This window comes from Salmo salar, chromosome ssa18, assembly GCF_905237065.1.
Source record: "Salmo salar chromosome ssa18, Ssal_v3.1, whole genome shotgun sequence".
NCBI classification, from domain to species: domain Eukaryota; kingdom Metazoa; phylum Chordata; class Actinopteri; order Salmoniformes; family Salmonidae; genus Salmo; species Salmo salar.
Window position 1 is genome coordinate 63,303,934 of NC_059459.1, and position 19,341 is coordinate 63,323,274.

At 41.1% G+C, this 19,341-nt stretch overlaps 1 protein-coding gene across 2 annotated transcripts in view; it reads left to right on the forward strand.

Annotated features, from left to right (window-relative positions):
- LOC106577627 (phospholipid-transporting ATPase ABCA1) overlaps positions 1-19,341 on the forward strand; it is a 230,701-nt gene that overhangs the window by 78,017 nt on the left and 133,343 nt on the right. Inside the window, exons 15-22 of one of the 2 annotated variants that reach the window (XM_014155905.2) lie at positions 2,062-2,284; positions 3,541-3,762; positions 8,574-8,778; positions 9,831-9,947; positions 11,792-11,963; positions 12,909-13,040; positions 14,157-14,296; positions 16,217-16,354. In XM_014155905.2, coding sequence (XP_014011380.2) covers positions 2,062-2,284; positions 3,541-3,762; positions 8,574-8,778; positions 9,831-9,947; positions 11,792-11,963; positions 12,909-13,040; positions 14,157-14,296; positions 16,217-16,354 — 1,349 coding nt within the window. The remainder of the gene's footprint in view (positions 1-2,061; positions 2,285-3,540; positions 3,763-8,573; positions 8,779-9,830; positions 9,948-11,791; positions 11,964-12,908; positions 13,041-14,156; positions 14,297-16,216; positions 16,355-19,341) is intronic. The other variant, XM_014155904.2, reaches the window with a different exon arrangement.

Genomic DNA, 19,341 nt, shown 5'->3' on the forward strand with positions numbered 1-19,341 from the left:
AAAATCAGCCTTGTTGTAAATCAAATGCCTGTATTTCCTGCGATTGCATCGCCTTCTTTGCACGCTATTCAAGCATATACTGAATGATGTTTATCATCGATGTGACACAACTTCCCTAGTGACACTCCGGAGAGTCATACTGGTGCGACTAGATGAAAGACAGTATTCCACCCATCGAGACAGTCTAGGGATAAAACGTCTGTCATTGAGAATGGATACATTAGGAGAAGCTATATGTAAAAAAAAAAGTCCATCTGTTATGCTGTGCACTTACAGAATCAAAGCAATTTTGGATGCTTACCGGAATATCACATTAGACTGGATATGGCCGACTCGATACGGCCTCTGAGTGACTCTATATAATCATGTATGACAGTAGGAACACTGTGTTCAATGTTGTACAACGGTCCTGTTCGCTGCCATATACATACAGTATGTCCTCTTGATAACTTTCAAATGCTGCATCAAAATGTCCTATGTTACATACAGCTTTCACCTAGTTCTTACTGAACGGTGTCACTCTTAAAGCTGTTGTTGTTGATGTGAGACACATGAGCTGCTGCTCTGTAGCTTTAAATCACTCCTCTGTGTCATTGATCCTGCCGTGTGTAATTAAGTGGCCTATCTGTTAAATTGATCCCCTGTCCGTGGACTAATGTGCGTCTAAGCTAAATTATAGAACCATTATCACAATGAGGTGGCCATTTTGTTTGCTCATCACCACACAAACATGTTTGCATTGTTTTTATCTGCCTCTAAAAGGTACTGTGCCCTTTTCAGCCTCCTAATTCATATGCATGGTTGAATTAAAAAGAAAAGGATAGTATATAATGTAGATCAGCTAATACATTTTTTTTCAGTTTAATTGGAAAATACTCCTGGTAAATAAAATTGATATTTGAACAGCTGGGCAAAATGTAATTTCCCCATCACCCTAATGTGCTTGCCAGCCATCATCAATTTGTAAACATTAATAACAATAAATTGAGTTAGTTGGGTGCCTTGGAGGAACCACTGGGCACGGTGTGTATTCAAATCATAGAGATCAGTTATTATTATGATGATATTTTCATGCCCATTTTGTATACCAGGGAATCAGAAGGAAATTATTTGACTGCTGTGTCTGGACAAGGCATGACTGCCACAAGTTTGGTCATCCACACCTGAATTTCCCCTCTTCTTTTCCAATTGCCATTCCACTCCAGGGGATGTCAAAATGCTAATTCCCCTCCTGTCTAGAGTGATTTATCGGAGTTTATTAATATTGTTGGCCCAAACACTGTGGCCTTTCTTTGCTTCCCACTCAAAGAAAAACAACATGAAGCATTGGTTAGGTAAATCGATTAGTTTGGTTCTTCACAGACCATGTTCCCTAATGGAAATATGACTTTAGTGGTGATCAACATATTCTACCTCTATACGACCTCATAATGCACTTACTGCCCACTGGGCAAAAACTGGTTGAATTAACATTGTTTCCACTTAATTTCAACCAAAAATGGTAATGTCATGACGTTGAATCATGGTGGAAAACTGATTGAATTTGAAAAAGTCATCAACGTAAGGGAATTTAGTATTTTTCCCCCCAACTTTTAACCTAAATACAATAACATGGTGAAATGTTTTGTTGAATATACATTGAATTCACGTTAGTTGACAACTCAACCAAAAGTAAATCAAAAATAGGTGTTGGACTGACATCTGTGTCCAGTGGGTGAAAGTCGTTTCAGCGTCTCTGGATAACATTCATACTTTCTTTGAGAGTCTGCCACATGCGCTTGTACATATCAAAACGACTGTATGTTGACACAGAACTTTGCAGAAAATGAATGAGGTCAAAACATTGGAAATCCATATCTCAGGCCACTTGAATGCTATCACCACCAGTGAAGTCTATTTGCTGTAATATCTATCAAGTTTATTGCTAGAAATCAAGTTGTAGTTACATAACACACACATTGGGATTTTGCCACGACAATAGCACAGTAGAAAATCTCAATCAGCGTCCAGATGTGACTGGGCCGTGTACACCCTGCCCGCTGTCCGACCCCTCCCCCTTAGGTTCCTCAGCTCGCTGGCGCGCTCTCTGCCCCTATACATGACCCTGGCCTGGATCTACTCGGTGGCCATGATCGTGAAGGGCATCGTTATGGAGAAGGAGGCGCGTCTGAAGGAGACGTTGAGGATGACGGGGCTGAGGAGCTCCACCTACTGGCTGAGCTGGGCCGTGTCCAGCGTGCTGCCGCTGGCTGTCAGTGCGCTCCTCCTCACCCTCATCCTCAAGGTGATTCACCACTGATTCCACTCTGATTCAGGGAGACCTTTGACCACTTCTTGAAGGGCTGTGGGAAATGGGCACCAACTCATTCTCATTTCAAGGCTAAGATTGCCAATGGCTGGACTAGAAGGAAGTGATGAGGTATATTGTAATATCAGCATGTAGTAAACAATTAAGAAACAATCATTAGAAGTGCTGTAATACCAAACAGCAGAATTAGGCAACATTTCTTATCAATTTAGATGAGGCTGTTAGCTTGGCTACCACTGCTTGTAACGAACCAGTGGTGTATCAATACTCCTAATGACAGTATTCAGTGGGTTTGGGTTTGTTCAATGGACATTGTAATGAAGTGTAATCAAAGAGTTGAGTTGCTCTAGTGGACAGACCTCCAAGACTGGGAAAGGGTCTCCTTTTAATGTAGCTAAGCAGAGTGACACCACTATTGGGTTTATATTACTACTAACTATAGACTAACAATTAAAGGCTCACTCCTTCATTAGAAAAACAACAAAATGGCAGCAAGTGGATTGCTATTGGGCTGGGGAAGGGTAACCACTTTCAAATCCATAGAGGGAGTCATGGATGCAAGGACTGACAGTCCATTACGTCAACGTGATATTGAATCATATTTTGATACTACGGTATGTTAGAAGTACAACAGGTGATACATTAGTAGGAGTAGTCTTCAGAAGACACTGGTCACTCTGCCTACTGCTTATCGAATCCTCAAAAATGAGTCATTTTAATCAAAAGCTTTATTTTTGTTCTGCTTCGTGCTCTCTTCACAAATAATTACTTAATCACTCAGTTTTTTTTTGTAAGATGCCTGCTAGACACAAGAAATGGTTGAGGCTCAAACATCAATTGGCAATCAATACTCCCAAAGTGCTAACTAGGGTAGTTTTGTGGCTACCAATGGCCCTGTTCGAAATACATCCTTCCTTTATACTTCCTTGAAGTAAACACAGATCAAAAATGTTTTGATTGATGAAAGTAAAACCCTGATAATGTGGGATTATTTTTACATTAGATATTATTATTTTTTCTAAATTACAGTTCTGTAGTTCTTAAATATGGTGAGTTAGTTGTTTTGAATTGTAATGGTAATTGATCATCTACCTACAATAGCCTTGCTTTCACCTATCACAGATCTTTGATTATCTCATGAAAATGAGGAAGGAAGCATTTCAAACAGGGCCACAGTGTTGTTTCCCCCTCTTGTCCCTTTTATTATCCCTTTCTTTCCTCTCCCGGTGCAGTATGGGAAGGTGCTGCAGTACAGCGACCCCTCAGTGATCTTCGTCTTCCTGCTGGTCTTCTGCGTGGCCACCATCATGGAGTGTTTCTTCATCAGCGTCTTCTTCTCCAAGGCCAACCTGGCGGCGGCGTGCGGAGGCCTCATCTACTTCGTCCTCTACCTGCCGCACCTCCTCTGCTACGCCTGGAGGGACGTCATGGGGTTCCAGGTCAAAATCGCTGTGGTGAGTGGACCTATGGAACTACTGTACCTTCCACCACAGGTGCATAATGGACAGCAGAGACCCAGTGGGTGTTTATTAGGGTTTGGATTTGGAACTGTATTGAAGACTCAGTAAGTGATTCTGTTATGGTATTGAAGAGAGATGAAGTTTGTACTTTGACCTAGAGAGTTGTGGGGTTGAGGCTTGGAAACATACTGTAAATACCAGGCATAATCCCAGCTTAAATAGCAGACCTGATTCAATAAATGAACTGATCGTCAAACCCGTGGTGAGTTGATCAATTCAGTTGTGTTGGAACAAAAGCCTGCACACCCTGTGGTTCTCCACGACCAATGTGAATCTAAACAAATATGAGAAGTGGGTTACTGAAATAAACACACACACACACACACACACACACACACACACACACACACACACACACACACACACACACACACACACATGCACACATGCACACGCCTAGTACGGATGCTGGGATAATGTCCATACACTGTACAATCCCCATGACCTGAACTATAGATCCTTGCTCTGACACACAAGAATAATTTGGATAATAAACGAGACACTAATGATATCCCTATGTGCCCTGTAACCGTTATTCTCTCAACCTTTTAACTCTACCAGTGTATCGTCAGATCTATATTGCTACTTCAATAACCTTAACCTTAATAATAATGTTGTTGTATTTGTGGTTCCATTTGATCCAAACATTTATTGATCTCTCCCACCTTTTCACATTAGGTTCATGTGTTTTGAAATGTATCCCATTGACCTTATCCCATAAACAAGATGCAATTTGCAATACTTCTGTCTGTTTTCTGTGATCTCTAAGTTGGAAACGTTGATTTCCTCTGACATCGTGGACTTCTGGTTTTCTAATATCGAGTCGTGTTTTTCATTTCCTGTACGGGTGCAGTTATTGAGCTTTTAAGGTTTACTTCAAATGGGGATATTACTTTTCTGACTCTCTGCCAGAAGTACAAGCACTCAGTCATTTAACTCAGGACTTTATGATACACATACTTGAGAAAGCAGATAAGTGTGACTGAATAAACCCATTGGGTAGTTTTTATGGGATTCTGTCCTTTGGGGAAAAAAAATACAAAAATAGCATATACATGCTCAACTTTGATTGTAGCGTTTCTGATTGACCTTTATGTTCTGTGTAGGATCATTTGTCCTGGAGTCGTCCGTTCTGCAGACACAGACGCAGCAATTCTTAATCTTCATTGCAGTGAGGCCTAGACACATCTTTCGAGTAGAACCATGTTTCCTTGTTTATCAAAATTGAAATATTAAGCCGCGGCCTGGAAATATATCTTACTTTGGCATCTGACAATGCTTTGTGTGTTTTCTACACTACATGACCAAATGTATGTGGACACCTGCTTGTCGAACATCCTCATTCCAAAATTATGGGCATTAATATGGCGTTGGTCCCCCCTTTGCTGTTATAACAGTCTCCACTCTTCTGGGAAGGCTTTCCACTAGATGTGGGAACATCTCTGCAGGGACTTGCTTCCATTCGGCCACAAGAGTGTTAGTGAGGTCGGGCACTGATGTTGGGCGATTAGGCCTGGCTCGCAGTCGGCGTTCCAATTCATCCCAAAGACATTCGATGGGGTTGAGGTCATGGCTCTGTGCACGCCAGTCAAGTTCTTCCACACCGGTCTCCACAAACCATTTCTGTACGGACCTCGCTTTGTGCATGGGGACATTGTCATGCTTAAACAGGAAAGGGCCTTCCCCAAACTGTTGCACAGAATCGTCTAGAATGTAAATGTGTGTTGTAGCGTTAAGATTTCCCTTCACTGGAACTAAAGGGTCTAGCCTGAACCATGAAAAATAGCCCCAGAGCATTATTCCTCCTCCCCCAAATGGCGAGCTTTATACCACTCCAGCCAACGCTTGGCATTGCGCATGGTGATCTTAGGCTTGTGTGCGGCTGCTTGGCCATGGAAACCCATTTCATGAAGCTCCCGACTAACAGTTCTTATGCTTCCAGAAGCAATTTGGTACTTCGTAGTGAGTGTTGAAACCGAGGAGAGACTATTTATGTGCTTCAGCCCTTGGCGGTCCCGTTCTGTGAGCTTGTGTGGACTACCACTTCGCGGCTGAGCTGTTGTTGCTCCTAGATGTTTCCCCTTCACAATAACAGCACTTACAGTTGACTGGTGCAGTTCTAACAGGAAAGACATTTGACGAACTGACTTGTTGGAAAGATGGCATCCTATGACAGTGCCACTTTGAAAGTCACTGAGCACTTCAGTAAGGCCATTCTACTGCCAATGTTTGTCTATGGAGATTGAATGGCTCTATGCTCGATTTTTATACACCTGTCAGCAACAGGTGTGCCCGAACTATGCGAATCGACTAATTTGAAGGGGTGTCCACATACTTTGTATATATAGTGTATCTTTTTATGCCGGTATACACTGCTTCCTTTAAACCCAGCATTCAAACAAGTAATGCCAACACGACGGCACAAATTGATCTCATCTGAGAGTAGTTTGTGTTCTAAGTAGTTAGGGTATTTATTGTGTTCTTGTGTGGAAAAGTTGCCAGTTCTCCTCATGGCATCTCCACTTTTCTGCCTAAGTGTGTTTCATATATATTGTATCATGAGGGGAGAAAAAAACACTGCTTTACAGAACTATTTTATTCCGGGCACTCTTCCTCAGCCAAAGTGGTTTTGTGGAGTTGTGCCCTTGGCATTGAGATGTCCTTCCTCTGCTCCCCCTGCTTAGACAGAAGGCTACTCCTTTCATTTGCATGAACAGTGTTCCTCTGACCACGTTGACTTACAGTCCATCCCTATAGTTTATTTATTAGAGTGTAGGGATGTTTTTCCCCTTCCCAACATAGAGGAAAGTACATTGTTCCCAGGCACACACACACACACACACACACACACACACACACACACACACACACACACACACACACAGAAAAACACACACAAAACACATCACCCGCTCAGTATTGTGCGTGCGTATTGTCTTTAATATCATATCCATACCACTGCATTTAAATAATGAAAAATATTGTATATTTTAATGAGAGTGTTGTGACTCAAGGATTTTTCCTAAGCAAAGGTATTGGCTGTGTGTGTGATGTCACAGGGACAGCAATAAGATAGCACAAATTCAAAATCCAATTATCTCTCCAGCGTCCAGTTTTTTTTATTTTCTTCCTTTGATTCACCTCCACAAACAAACGAAGGATCCTCCTCTCAGATGTAAATGCGTTGCTTGTCGTCTGTGAGAGCTCTCTAACAGAGCTAGTAGCTTTTTCCTTCTTTCCGCTGGCTAGGTGCTTGTTGTGGCCTCCGTATTGTCATGTTGACGTGTTTTCATAGCGGGTGGTCTGTTTGTGTTTGATTCTGCTGTGTCTGCCCTTCTCAAAGTCAGACTGGCCGCACCGTCGCTCTGTCAGCCTGTCACTCAAAGGTCATGGAGGGGTCATTCACTGCCCTGCCGTCACCCATTGTCTGGTGGTTGGCTGCCCATTGTTTGGCAGGCGAACGTGTCCGACCTTGGGCTTAGGGGGACAGTTGAATGGATGCCAGGGGCTGTGTATGGAGAGACTGCGGACAGAGGTCAGATCAGACCTCGGGTGTCTGTGGGGCTGTAACTGCCCCTATTGTCACTGTCAGAATTTCATTCACTTGGAGACTTTGGCAGTTGTCGATTTTAGACGGTTAAGATGCGACAGAGGAGGGCGAATATTGATACTTTTTTTGTGCTGTTGTACATAATGTGTTGGTCTACAAGGCTTTATTAAGGAAAAATACCACTCAAAAACTATCTTTTGATATTTGTGACCAACCGCCTCAATTCAGTCTAAATGAAGCAACATTTGAAATTGTGTTTTTTTTTACATTGGATAAAAGTAGAGATATTTGACATATGTCAAGCTTCTTTAAACAGGTCACATTTGTTTCATTAGTCCAAAATGGACTGTGACACTTAGTGTTTTGAAAGTTCTATATCTTGAAAACTTGATTGCTGACATGCTAAATATTATATCAACAGTGGACTAATGGAGCAAATACCAAAATACAGTTTTTGAGTGGTATTTTGTTTGTGGCATCTGACTGGGCTTAAACGCTTGGGGGAAATTAAGCATGCCCAAACAGCTGGCAGGCAACATGGAGAAGAGAGTGATCGGCTGTACCAGAGGATGTGTCATGGGAAAAGCATCATTTGCCATTTCCCTAGCTTTCCTACGGTATGAAAGATGTAACGCGTTTTTGTTTGACACACATGACTTGCCGTCCACATTTGTTTCTTTGACCAGCTGGAACTTCTTGGGCTGCACAAATCCAGTCCCCAAAAGCCGCTGTCCTGTCTGCTGATGTTCTTTTATTCTTTGTACTTAAAGGAAATGATTTATCAAGAATTTACATTGATTAGCTAGACTAGTGTGTCCACATACCAGGAGGGAGAAAGCGGTAGAAAGCGTTTTGAAACATTTTAAAATTGGGTGGAATTTGCACAATTAGAACATAGAATGGTGTTGTCTGTTGCAAAAAAAAATGTATCCTACATTTTGCCCTATTGAACACGACCACAATTTCCCAAAGCTAGATCATGTACTGACCATAGACAAAGGCTAGAATGAAAATCAGCAAACACAATATAATTCAATGACATTGTTGCATCTCCTGTACAGGTTCATTGTTTTGCCTTGAACTTCCTGACGTGCTCTGCCACACTGATATTGAAGATGATATTGATGATCTGACATGATCCTGACGTCCAGTCTGAAATAATAACCAAACACATCTTAACTTCATCCATTTCCAGAGTTTGCTGTCGTGCGTGGCCTTCGGGTATGGCTGTGAGAACTTTGCCAAGTATGAGGAGCAGGGCATCGGTATTCAGTGGAGTAACATCGCCCAAAATCCTGAAGACGGAGACCGGTATAGCTTCATCGTGTCCATCCTCATGATGCTAGTCGACGCCCTCATCTACTGGCTGCTCACGTGGTACATAGAGAACGTCTTCCCAGGTAACTCATTCATGTGAACGCCATCAGTAATGCACTCATCCGGAGTGAAGTGTCCCCTAGGTACAGATCTAGAATCCCCTCCCCCAATCCTAACCGTTAGTGGAGAAAAAGCTAAACTGACCCAAGATCGGTGTCTAGGGGCAACTTCACCCTAGTGTACACCGTAATGCTCACTGTACGGTATCCATATTAGGATTCTCCAACTCCAAGTGAATCTGACACAACTTCCTTAAAGGTGGACAGTGAGCATTATGGTGAAGCTGCCCCAATCTGTGACCCTGGGTCAGTTTAGCATTCTCCTGAGTTTAGCATTCTCCTGAACACTTGAATAAATGGGGGATACAAAGTACATTGAAAGCAGGTGCCACCACACAGGTGTGGTTCCTGAGTTAATTCAACAATTAACGTCTCGTCATGTATAAAAATGCTGGGTAGGCCATTATTTTGGCTACCATGGCAATGCCCCCATATAATGACAATAACCCCCATCCACAGGGCACGGGTGGTCACTGAATGGTTAAGAGCAGGAAACCGATGTAAACCATATGCCATGGCCATCTCAGTCACCAGATCTCAACCAAATTGAACACTTATGGGAGATTCTGGAGCAGTGCCTGAGACAGCGTTTTCCACCACCACCAACAAAACACCAAATGATGGAAATTCCAGTGTAGGAGTGGTGTCGCATCCCTTCAGTAGAGTTCCAGACACTTGTAGAATGTATGTGGTGGTCCAATGCCCTATTAAGACACTCTAAGTTGGTGTTTCCTTTATTCTGGCAGTTACTTGTATGTTATACTGTAATTATGAAATCCACAGAGTACACAGAACTGATACGCACCTCTCTTGCCAAAACAACTTTGGTCAATAATCAGAAAATATATATAATATCCCAGCAGATTGCCATAATGTATTCATCTCATCTTCTCTAATTAAAAAAAGAGGGGGATTTGTGCCAGTCTTGCTGGATGGAAATATGCACTGCAAAGCGCCATCCCTCAAGCCAAGCTGTTATTAAAATGTGAATGATGTTTCTCCATGCTTGATCACAGGCCAATATGGAGTAGCAAAGCCATGGTACTTCCCATTCACCGCCTCCTATTGGTGTGGGACTTCATCGGCGCCCAATGCTGATCCCAGTCAGTTCAAGGACCCCATTGAATACACCGGTATAGTAGGCAGTTTTTCACGCACACACCTTTGCACAAACACACACTCAATCCCATAGTGGATCTATTCAATCAGCCATTACGCAACATTTATTAATTTGTCTGGTTTAACACAGGTCATTACAATCACAGACTGTTTGCAATCTAAATAAGTCTAGTTAATTAGAACTTGCCTCCTGATTGTTACCACCTTGGTTGTTTGTTGGATAATAATGGAGAAAGAGAATGGTTGGGGGAAAACAAGGCTGAAGTTAAAACTGATTGTGTTATTCTGAGGGGGAGAGCAGAGAATTGTTTTTATTTGTGTCACACAACACCGTAACATAAAAATGTATATAAATGACCTTTTGTTATAATAGCAGACACCTTTTTTTATGTAATTAAGGGAATATAATTATTGAGCTGTGGGTAGATTCTGTTTGGAATACTATTTATTATGTATCTTTTCTGAGGACATGAATCAAAAGTCTAATTTCATCTTATTAATGTAATAGTAAAATAATATTATACAACAGATGGGTCTAATCCTGAATGCTGATTGGTTATAACCCCATTCCAGCCTGTGTCTATTCCACAAATTACCACCGGCTAAATCTATGACATTAAAATGCCTATTTGCTCTGTTCCATCTGACTGCACAATCCACTGTCTCTTCAGCCCAGACAGGTCATTTATAAACCTGATCACTATAAAAAGCATCGAGACATAATCTCACATTTCTTTTAGACTAACATTTTAGTTTTCAACAGCGGAGATTTGTATAAACCTTGCTATCTGTCTCTCCGACATTTGCAACATTGTTTCAATATTGAATTTGATCTCCAGCTGTCCCATAGTAATGAAGGTGTTGGGAGTCGGGACGAGACAGGCATGCAGGCAGCTTTTCTCAGCCAGTCGAAATCACGAATCAGCTGGCATCATTTTTATGGATCTATACAAAGAAATGCCAATAGAAAACAGGTCAAATGAAATGCAGCTAGTTTGCTGTCTTTCCAGCTTCAGTTTGAAGTGATTATGTTAGCTGTGTTGTTGGTTAGCTCCTCTGAACAACAGTGTCCTGACGAGAGCACATTTTCTATGCCAGGTGAAATCGTGCCTCATTTACCTTATTGTTATGGATGTATCCAAATAAATGTCATTAGAAAACAGCTTTAAAAAATGCTAATTCAGCTACTTTGCTGTTATTCTGTCTGCACTGTTTGACATGACTGTAAATTAGCCGTAGTTGGCTAGCTAGCAAGCAAGGGATAAGAACGTTGCCAGCCAGTATGGCAATGGAACACTTAGGACGAACAACTGGGTCGTGTCCATAGATACAGAACAAAGACTTAATGAATGGGCCGAACCGATAGGATGAACGACCAGCCAGCTTGGGTAGCAACCTTAGATTTGTGTCAGGACTATATCTCTTGGAAGGATGAAATAGTCTGAATCAATTAATACAAATATAGTTAATGAAAATATATCAAACATTATTTGACTAGGTTGGTAACCTGTTGTATAAAAGTGATAATGCCCCCGTAGCCGGTGTTTGTCTCGGGCCTAACAATTCCCGTGCCAATTATATCCTCCAAACACCAGCTTCTTGGGCATTATCACTTAAATTATGGCAGACACTTTTAGCCTAAGAGACTTAGTCATCTGTGCATATATTTTACTTATGGGTGGCCTCAGGAGTTGAACCTACAATCCTGGCGTTGCAAGTGCCATGCTCTACCTACTGAGCCATACAGGCACATGTATTTGATATTTACCATCTATATATGCATTAATGACACGTGACCTATTGTCACGTTCCTTAATTTGTCATAAGGAGAATAAGGTATGTCTTCTTTTTTTTAAAGATTATTTGGAAAAGCCACCACTCAATATGAAGGCAGGGGTCTCAATCAGGAACCTTGTAAAGATCTATAAAACTGGGAAAAAGCTTGCAGTGGATGGACTAACTGTGGACTTCTTCGAGAATCACATCACCTCTTTCCTTGGTCACAATGGGGCAGGAAAAACAACCACCATGTAAGTAACACAATAATACAAATGGACTGAATTTATGTAGCGCTCTTCTAGGTTTTAAAGCTTAAAGGGAAAATTGCCTCAAAAACTGAACAAAATACCTAAAGATAGTTTTTGAGTGGATTTCCCCTTTTTAGAGCTTTACATCATTGTATGGATGCAACTCACCTCATCCACTGCTAATGTGTAACACCCACCTGGGTGATGCCACAGCAGCCATTTTGTCCCAGAAAGCTCAACACACAGCTATCACAGTGGAGAGGTGAGGAAAGGACTTACAAACTGGCAGCTCTCCATGGTATCACATGAGGACACATTACATAGTAGTTCAAATGTATTGTGCAACAAAAATAAATGCAATGATTTGCACATTTGTTTCATCTAGTTCATTTAACTCTAATTTCTTCTTGAAATAATAAAGTGCACATAAAATAAAATCTTGCTCTTACTTTGTGATGAGTTTGAAAGATGACAAAACTGCGAGTGGAAAGTGAGTGGGAATTATACTTGACGGGTTACATTGTTTTCACAAGCTGTTTACAGTTAATTCACTTTTTAAAGATGCTACTTCACTGCAGCTGTAATGAGATTACTCTATCATGTCTATCCTCACAATTAAATATGTGAATTTTGTTGATTGATTAGCCAACCATGATACATTTTGTTGATTAGTTATACACTGGGAAAGTGACATCTATTTCAGCCACCACTTTCATATTCACTTTTTCTGTTTTTGACTGGACTTCCAGATGATATAATCAAATTCCAGAAAATGTGGTTATTTAAGATATACAAAATTGTATATAAAATTATATTCATAATTGTGAATTAATTTACTTCTACACAATGCGTTTTATGAAGGTTTTCGATTCCGTTTCTATAGATACGGAAGTGAAAATGACGTCCCACTTTCCCAGTACATTTTCTTGTACTCCTTTTGTCTTATAGGTCGATCCTGACAGGACTCTTCGCTCCGACGTCGGGGACCGCTCTAATAAACGGTTATGATATCCGCACAGACATGGACACCATTAGAAAGCATCTGGGAATGTGCCCTCAGCACAATGTCTTATTCAACGAGTAAGTGGCATTCAACAAGTGGATCGATATCGCTCAATCACCTCTTCAATAACCTATATCCCAGCAGGCAAAACTGGTTGCAATGACATCACTATGTCATGGGCAGGTTGTGCACTGGTTGTATAAGGACGTTTTGCAAAGGTCTGACCAGATTACAGCCGAAATATGACAGACCCCCACGATCTCTAAATTTTGATATGAAAAGACGTCTTGGTTTCTTGGTGTAATAGAGACCAGCTGGTTGTAATTTGGCTATATGGCCTCTTTTCAACAGGAAAAAAACATGTTTACAATTAGACAATATTCATGAAAATGTTATGTCACAGTTAATGTTGGACGTAATTCCAAATGAAACATCGACAGTAACTTGCATCTCAAATCATTGCGATATTCTCACCCATCCTCAGGCCTACTTCGAACTAAGCTTTTTTTCATTCCATCCACTTTCTTCCCTCTAATAGTGTCATTATCAACCACGATGCAGACTCACAGGCTGACATTGTTCGTTATGCCCTTTCATAACCGGGTTCTCTTCCATTTTCCCCTTTGCTGAGTGATCACCTGCGACCTCCGATGCCTCATGTCTCTTACATCATGATTATGACTGAGTACCGGGCAAATTACGGCCATGAATATTTATCCCAACAGAACTGAAGTGTCTATAATTAAACTGGGGCTCTCAATATTCATGCGTACGGGAAGTAGGCTAGACGCTAAAACGTACGCACAGATATGCCCGCCGGCTTGGCAGTCAAGATGATTCCGCGAAAGTTCGTGACATGTGAACGGAGTCGGCTGGCTGGAGTGGAAACAGTGGTGTCAGAGAGGTGTGGATTGTATTAATATGAAAGGTTGCGAGTTGATGATGAGGGTACTTATGGGCGCTAATAAGTCATGGATCATATGATTTTGTTATAGGAGTTGAAGTTCATTGGAAGTTTAGTTCAAGAGTGACTATCCCGTGTAACTTTAAGTACAATGAAATAATATATATTTCAAATAATATATAATCAAACATTTTATTATTATTATTGTCACTTGAGTCTGGAAATGCAGAAAATACTGGATCCACTTTTTGTACATTTGATAAATCAAATCATTTTTTCTGCTTCTTAGCCTTACAGTTGAGGAACACATCTACTTCTACTCCAGATTAAAGGGACGAAGCCGAGAGGAAGTGAAAACAGAGATTGACCAAATTATCAAGGATGTCGGGCTGCCACACAAACGCAAGGAATTTGCCAAGAACCTGTCAGGTGCGTGTGTGTGTCCAGGGAATGCAATCATGCACAAATTTAACTTTATATAACATTTTCATTAGGTAACTCTGTCCCCGAGCCACCACTTGTCAAACTGTGTGTGCACGCATGCGTGTGTGTGGAAATGCAGGTGTATAATCCATTGTCTGGGGGGCAAACAATATGCTTGATAAATTGGCTCCAGTCATGGGTTGCATGTGAACAAAATCACTGAAATATGCCATTCAAGGTTAATCTAGTCTGACATTTCCACAACATTAGCACAACACAAGACACATTCACAACAGCTCCCAGAGTGTCAGCCTGTGCTGTTCTGTGTCAGGTTTCCATCCAACCTTTTTAATGTGAGGAAAGTACATGTCAAAAAAAATGTGACGAAAGACCTAATGGCCTGATGGAAAGTCATTATCCCGATACACAATCGGGTTTCTTCACCATTTGTGTATCTGCTTGTTAACAAATCAAATTTTGCAACGCGTGTAGACTTTACCGTGAAATGCCTGCTTACAAGCCCTTCCCAACGACGCAGAGTTTAACCAAAAACAATAGTAACACGAGAGGAATAAAATACTCAAGATTAGAGCTATATACAAGGAGTACCAGTACCAGATCAATGTGCAGGGGTATGAGGTATTTGAGGTAGATATGTACATCAAGGCAGGTTAAAGTGACTATGCATCAGGATAGGTGCATAGTCACGTGTGGCTCAGTTGGTTGAGCTTGGCGCTTGCAACGCCAGGGTTGCGTTTTCGTACTGGGGGGACCAGTACGAAAACATATGCACTCACTACTCTAAGTCGCTCTTGATAAGAGTGATGACTCAAATGTAAGAGGAAGATATGTACATAATAGCAGAGTAAAGTGACTAGGCATCAGGATAGAAAATAATAAGGTATTTGAGGTCGATATGTACATGAAGGCAGGGTAAAGTGACTAGGCATCAGGATAGATAATAATAAGGTATTTGAGGTAGATATGTACATGAAGGCAGAGTAAAGTGACTACGCATCAGGATTGATAATAATATGAGTAAAATAGAGAACAGAATAGCAGCAGGCAGCATAGGATTTGTGTATGTGATGTGCAATCTGCTTGGAAGGTGTGATATTCACACAAGCAGATTGCACATCACATACACTGTCGATCAATAGTATAATTGTTTCATGTGCTTGTACTATCTGTAACAAAATGTCAAACTGACCATTAGCTACAGTACATACCTTGCCATTCTATGACAGTGTTTTCCTATCCTTATTGAGAAAGACACCTGGTGGTTTTGATTTCAACCAAAAACGTAACCTTTATGAAAGGAAAAAGCTGACAAACTGTAAGTGATATCAAGACCAAACCTCAAAGAAATTGATCAGAATGAACACAGATATGCTTTTTAAATGTCAAAATTGATCAGGCCTAGTCTTTGAGGGCCACTGTAAATGCTAGTTTTCATTTCAGTCTCTTGGTTCTCGTTTCTTCCCTGTATCGATCAATAAGGTCATTGATTAGCTAGGAATTCCACACACCTGGTTTTCAGGTCTAACTCTGACACATTTTAAAGGAAATAAATAAAACCGGAAGACAATGTGGCCCCACTGCATGGATCTGAAATGATTGGATCATTTTACACAATATGGTTCAAATTCCACCTATCAGAGGGAAAGGTGGAGAAACAGAGTCCAGGAGCTAGGGGCCAGAATTTGATTTGGAATTGGGCCTGTATGTTCTCTCAAGGGCACATAAAGTCCTCTTCTAATCGTACCTGTTTCCCTATACCTATTCAATTCATTAAGATCCACCACACAAGTGTGTAGGGGCCAGGGGTCGATTTGGAATTGGGGATATGTGTGCTTTGAAGGGGAAGAAAGTGTGCCCTTTGAAGGGAGCAGAAAGTGACCAAATATGAACTGTGCCCTTTCTCAGGGGGAATGCAGAGGAAATTGTCGGTGGCAATCGCATTCGTGGGAGGGTCCAACATCGTCATCCTGGATGAACCCACAGCGGGGGTGGACCCATACGCCCGGAGGGGGATATGGGAACTACTGTTGAAGTACAAACAAGGTATGGGATCTGTCGGTTGAATACCAAACCACTCTGTTGAGCTCCAAAGTCTATACACTATGTTTGATGTTGTTAGGAGTGTTGACTTTAAGTATTTATTATGGGTCTTCTCTATGGACAGAATTCTCAGATATGGACCAAGGTACTTCAGCTTCAGCTTTTTCACTGTCTTTTTACTGTTGTTTTTATTTCTTTACTTATCTATTTTTCACCTAATACCTATTTTTTACTTAGAAATTGCACTGTTGGTTAGGGCCTGTAAGTAAGCATTTCACTGTAAGGTCTACAGCTGTTGTGTTTGGCGCACGTGACAAATAAACTTTGATTTGATATATAGGAATATCCGAAGTTAAATGCATTGTAAAACATCCAGAATTACATGATTTAGTATTTTAAAAAATGACAAAATGAAGGTAGATCATTTGGCTTTAGGAGAGCTCACGCAAGTTAACTCTTTTTTTAAAATGAGCATTTCATTGATTTAGTTTTAATTACTATTTTTCTGGTATGATTTTGTTTGGGTCGGCAATGACACAGTTGTCTTCCCAGTCTACAGTATCGTCATGGAGACCGATAATGTTGACTAGATGACAGCGATAATAAGGCATCGGAGACTCATCCAATTTGATGGGACAGTTAAAAGGCTCTTTAATTGTTGACATATTCAATTGCTTGTCATTTTCTGGGATGCACTTTTGCCTGTTTGCCCAAGCTTCCCTATGACTGAAAGGCAAGACATGGACATTATAATAACACATTTCCAAGATGTCTAAATGTTTGATGTGCATTGAGCAGCATTTCATCTTAGCTATTTCATTAGCAGTATTCATTACCTAATCAAGTCCCATCCAGAGCTTGAGAACTCTTGTTTAATGAGAACATTCACATCCATACTAAGTTAAGTGTCATACTGTAGCATGTCTTATTGGCACCACAATGTTAGAATTGTTGCTAAAGTTTATCATTATCACTGGAATGAATTTGCACTGAGAGTATATTTGTTTGAAACCAAAGCCAAGCTGATATATTGCATGTTTTACTTCCTTGATTAAGTGCTTTGGTCTTAAACTTAAGAGTAGCTCAGACGTTTGGCTAATTGTTTTTCCAGGAAATGGTATTGTCTGGTTCTCAAATGTTCCCATTAGTTAGTCTAAGTGTTATTGATAGCAAGTAACTGACACCTTTCACATAGTTGAAGCTCTGAAGTAGCCAAACTTGTAACATGTATGCACCGAAGCTTGTTAATTAGAACATTCAATAGAAACTAATGAGGTCCCTATAGGAATACATCACATTTCCACCTCCATTTATTCCTCTGAAGATCTCTTACACTCTGTAGATGTTTGATGATATGACCTGCATGGATAATGTGGTTGCTGATCTATGATCTTCCTAGATTACTTCTAAAACATAGGTATGGAGATCTAATACATTCCAATTGAACTCATGTGCTGAAAGCACTTGCCATTCCCCAATTTGAACTGTAGATGTGTGAACATGTGTCAAATAGTTGGGTAGGAGAGAGAAGGGAGAGAGTGTAATCACAGCGTGGAGGAGTTCTTAAAGATCAACAAAACGCAACAATTAAGAAAAACAAGATTTCCGTCTTGGGGGGGTGTAGTTTGATGTGGTAGTTACTGATGTTTGTCCCCCATGAGACACCATAGGAACAAAGCCAGTATTCCTTCCTCAAAATAGTGAGAATGAATCTAAGATACACTACATGACCAAAAGTATGTAGACACCTGCTCGTCGAACATCTCATTACAAAATCATGCACATTAATATAGAGTTGGTCCGCCCTTTGCTGCTATAACAGTCTCCACTCTTCTGGGAAGGCTTTCCACTAGATGCTGGAACATTGCTCCGGAAACTTGCTTCCATTCAGCTACAAGACCATTAGTGAGGTCGGGCACAAATGTTGGGCGATTAGGCCAGGCTCGCAGTCGGCGTTCCAATTCAACCCAAAGGTGTTCGATGGAGTTGAGGTCAGGTTTCTGTGCAGGCCAGTCCAGTTTTCCACACCGATCTCAACAAACCATTTCTGTATGGACCTTGCTTTGTGCATGGGGGCATTGTCATGATGAAACAGGAAAGGGCCTTCCCCAAACTGTTGCAACAAAGTTGGAAGCACAGAATCGTATAGAATATCATTATATGCTGTAGCATTAAGATTTCCCTTCACTGGGACTAAGGGGCCTAGCCCAAACTATGAAAAACAGCCTCAGACCATTATTCCTCCACCACCAAACTTTATAGTTGACACTATGCATTCAGACAGGTAGCGTTCTCCTGGCAACTTCCAAACCCAGATTCGGGCTGCCTGATGGTGAAGCATGATTCATCCCTACAGAGATAACATTTCCACTGCTCGAAAGTCCAATGGTGGCAAGCTTTACACCACTCCAGCTGTCACTTGGCATTGCGCTTGTGTGCGGCTGCTCAGCCACGGAAACCCATTTCATAAAGCTTCCAACGAACAGTTCTTGTGCTGACGTTGCATCCAGAAGACGTTTGGAACTCGGTAGTGAATGTTGCAACCCGAAGACAGGCGATTTGTACGCGCTATGCACCTCAGTACTCGACGGTCCCGTTCTATGAGCTTATGTGGCTTACCAGCTAGGGTTGTGGCGGTCACAAAATGTCGTCAGCCGGTGATTGTCAAGCTAATAACTGTAGGTCTCATGGTAACTGTCTTCCACACACAGCCTACAAGCCACTGATGCAGACCTTTGGAACATTTACATTTTAAAAAGTCTAATAAATCCATGTAAAATAGCCTACACCTTCATAACAAATCCATGATTTACTTTAGACAGGTCTAAAGAAGCATGATATGAAGAAAATGTAGAAGAACAGAATAGCATACTCTGGCTATGCCAAATGGCTTTGGACTACACAAGTTATTTTAGGAGACAAGATTTGCTTAAAATTCCGCGGCATTATTTAATATGTTTTTATAGTATGAAGACTACAATTGAACAAAG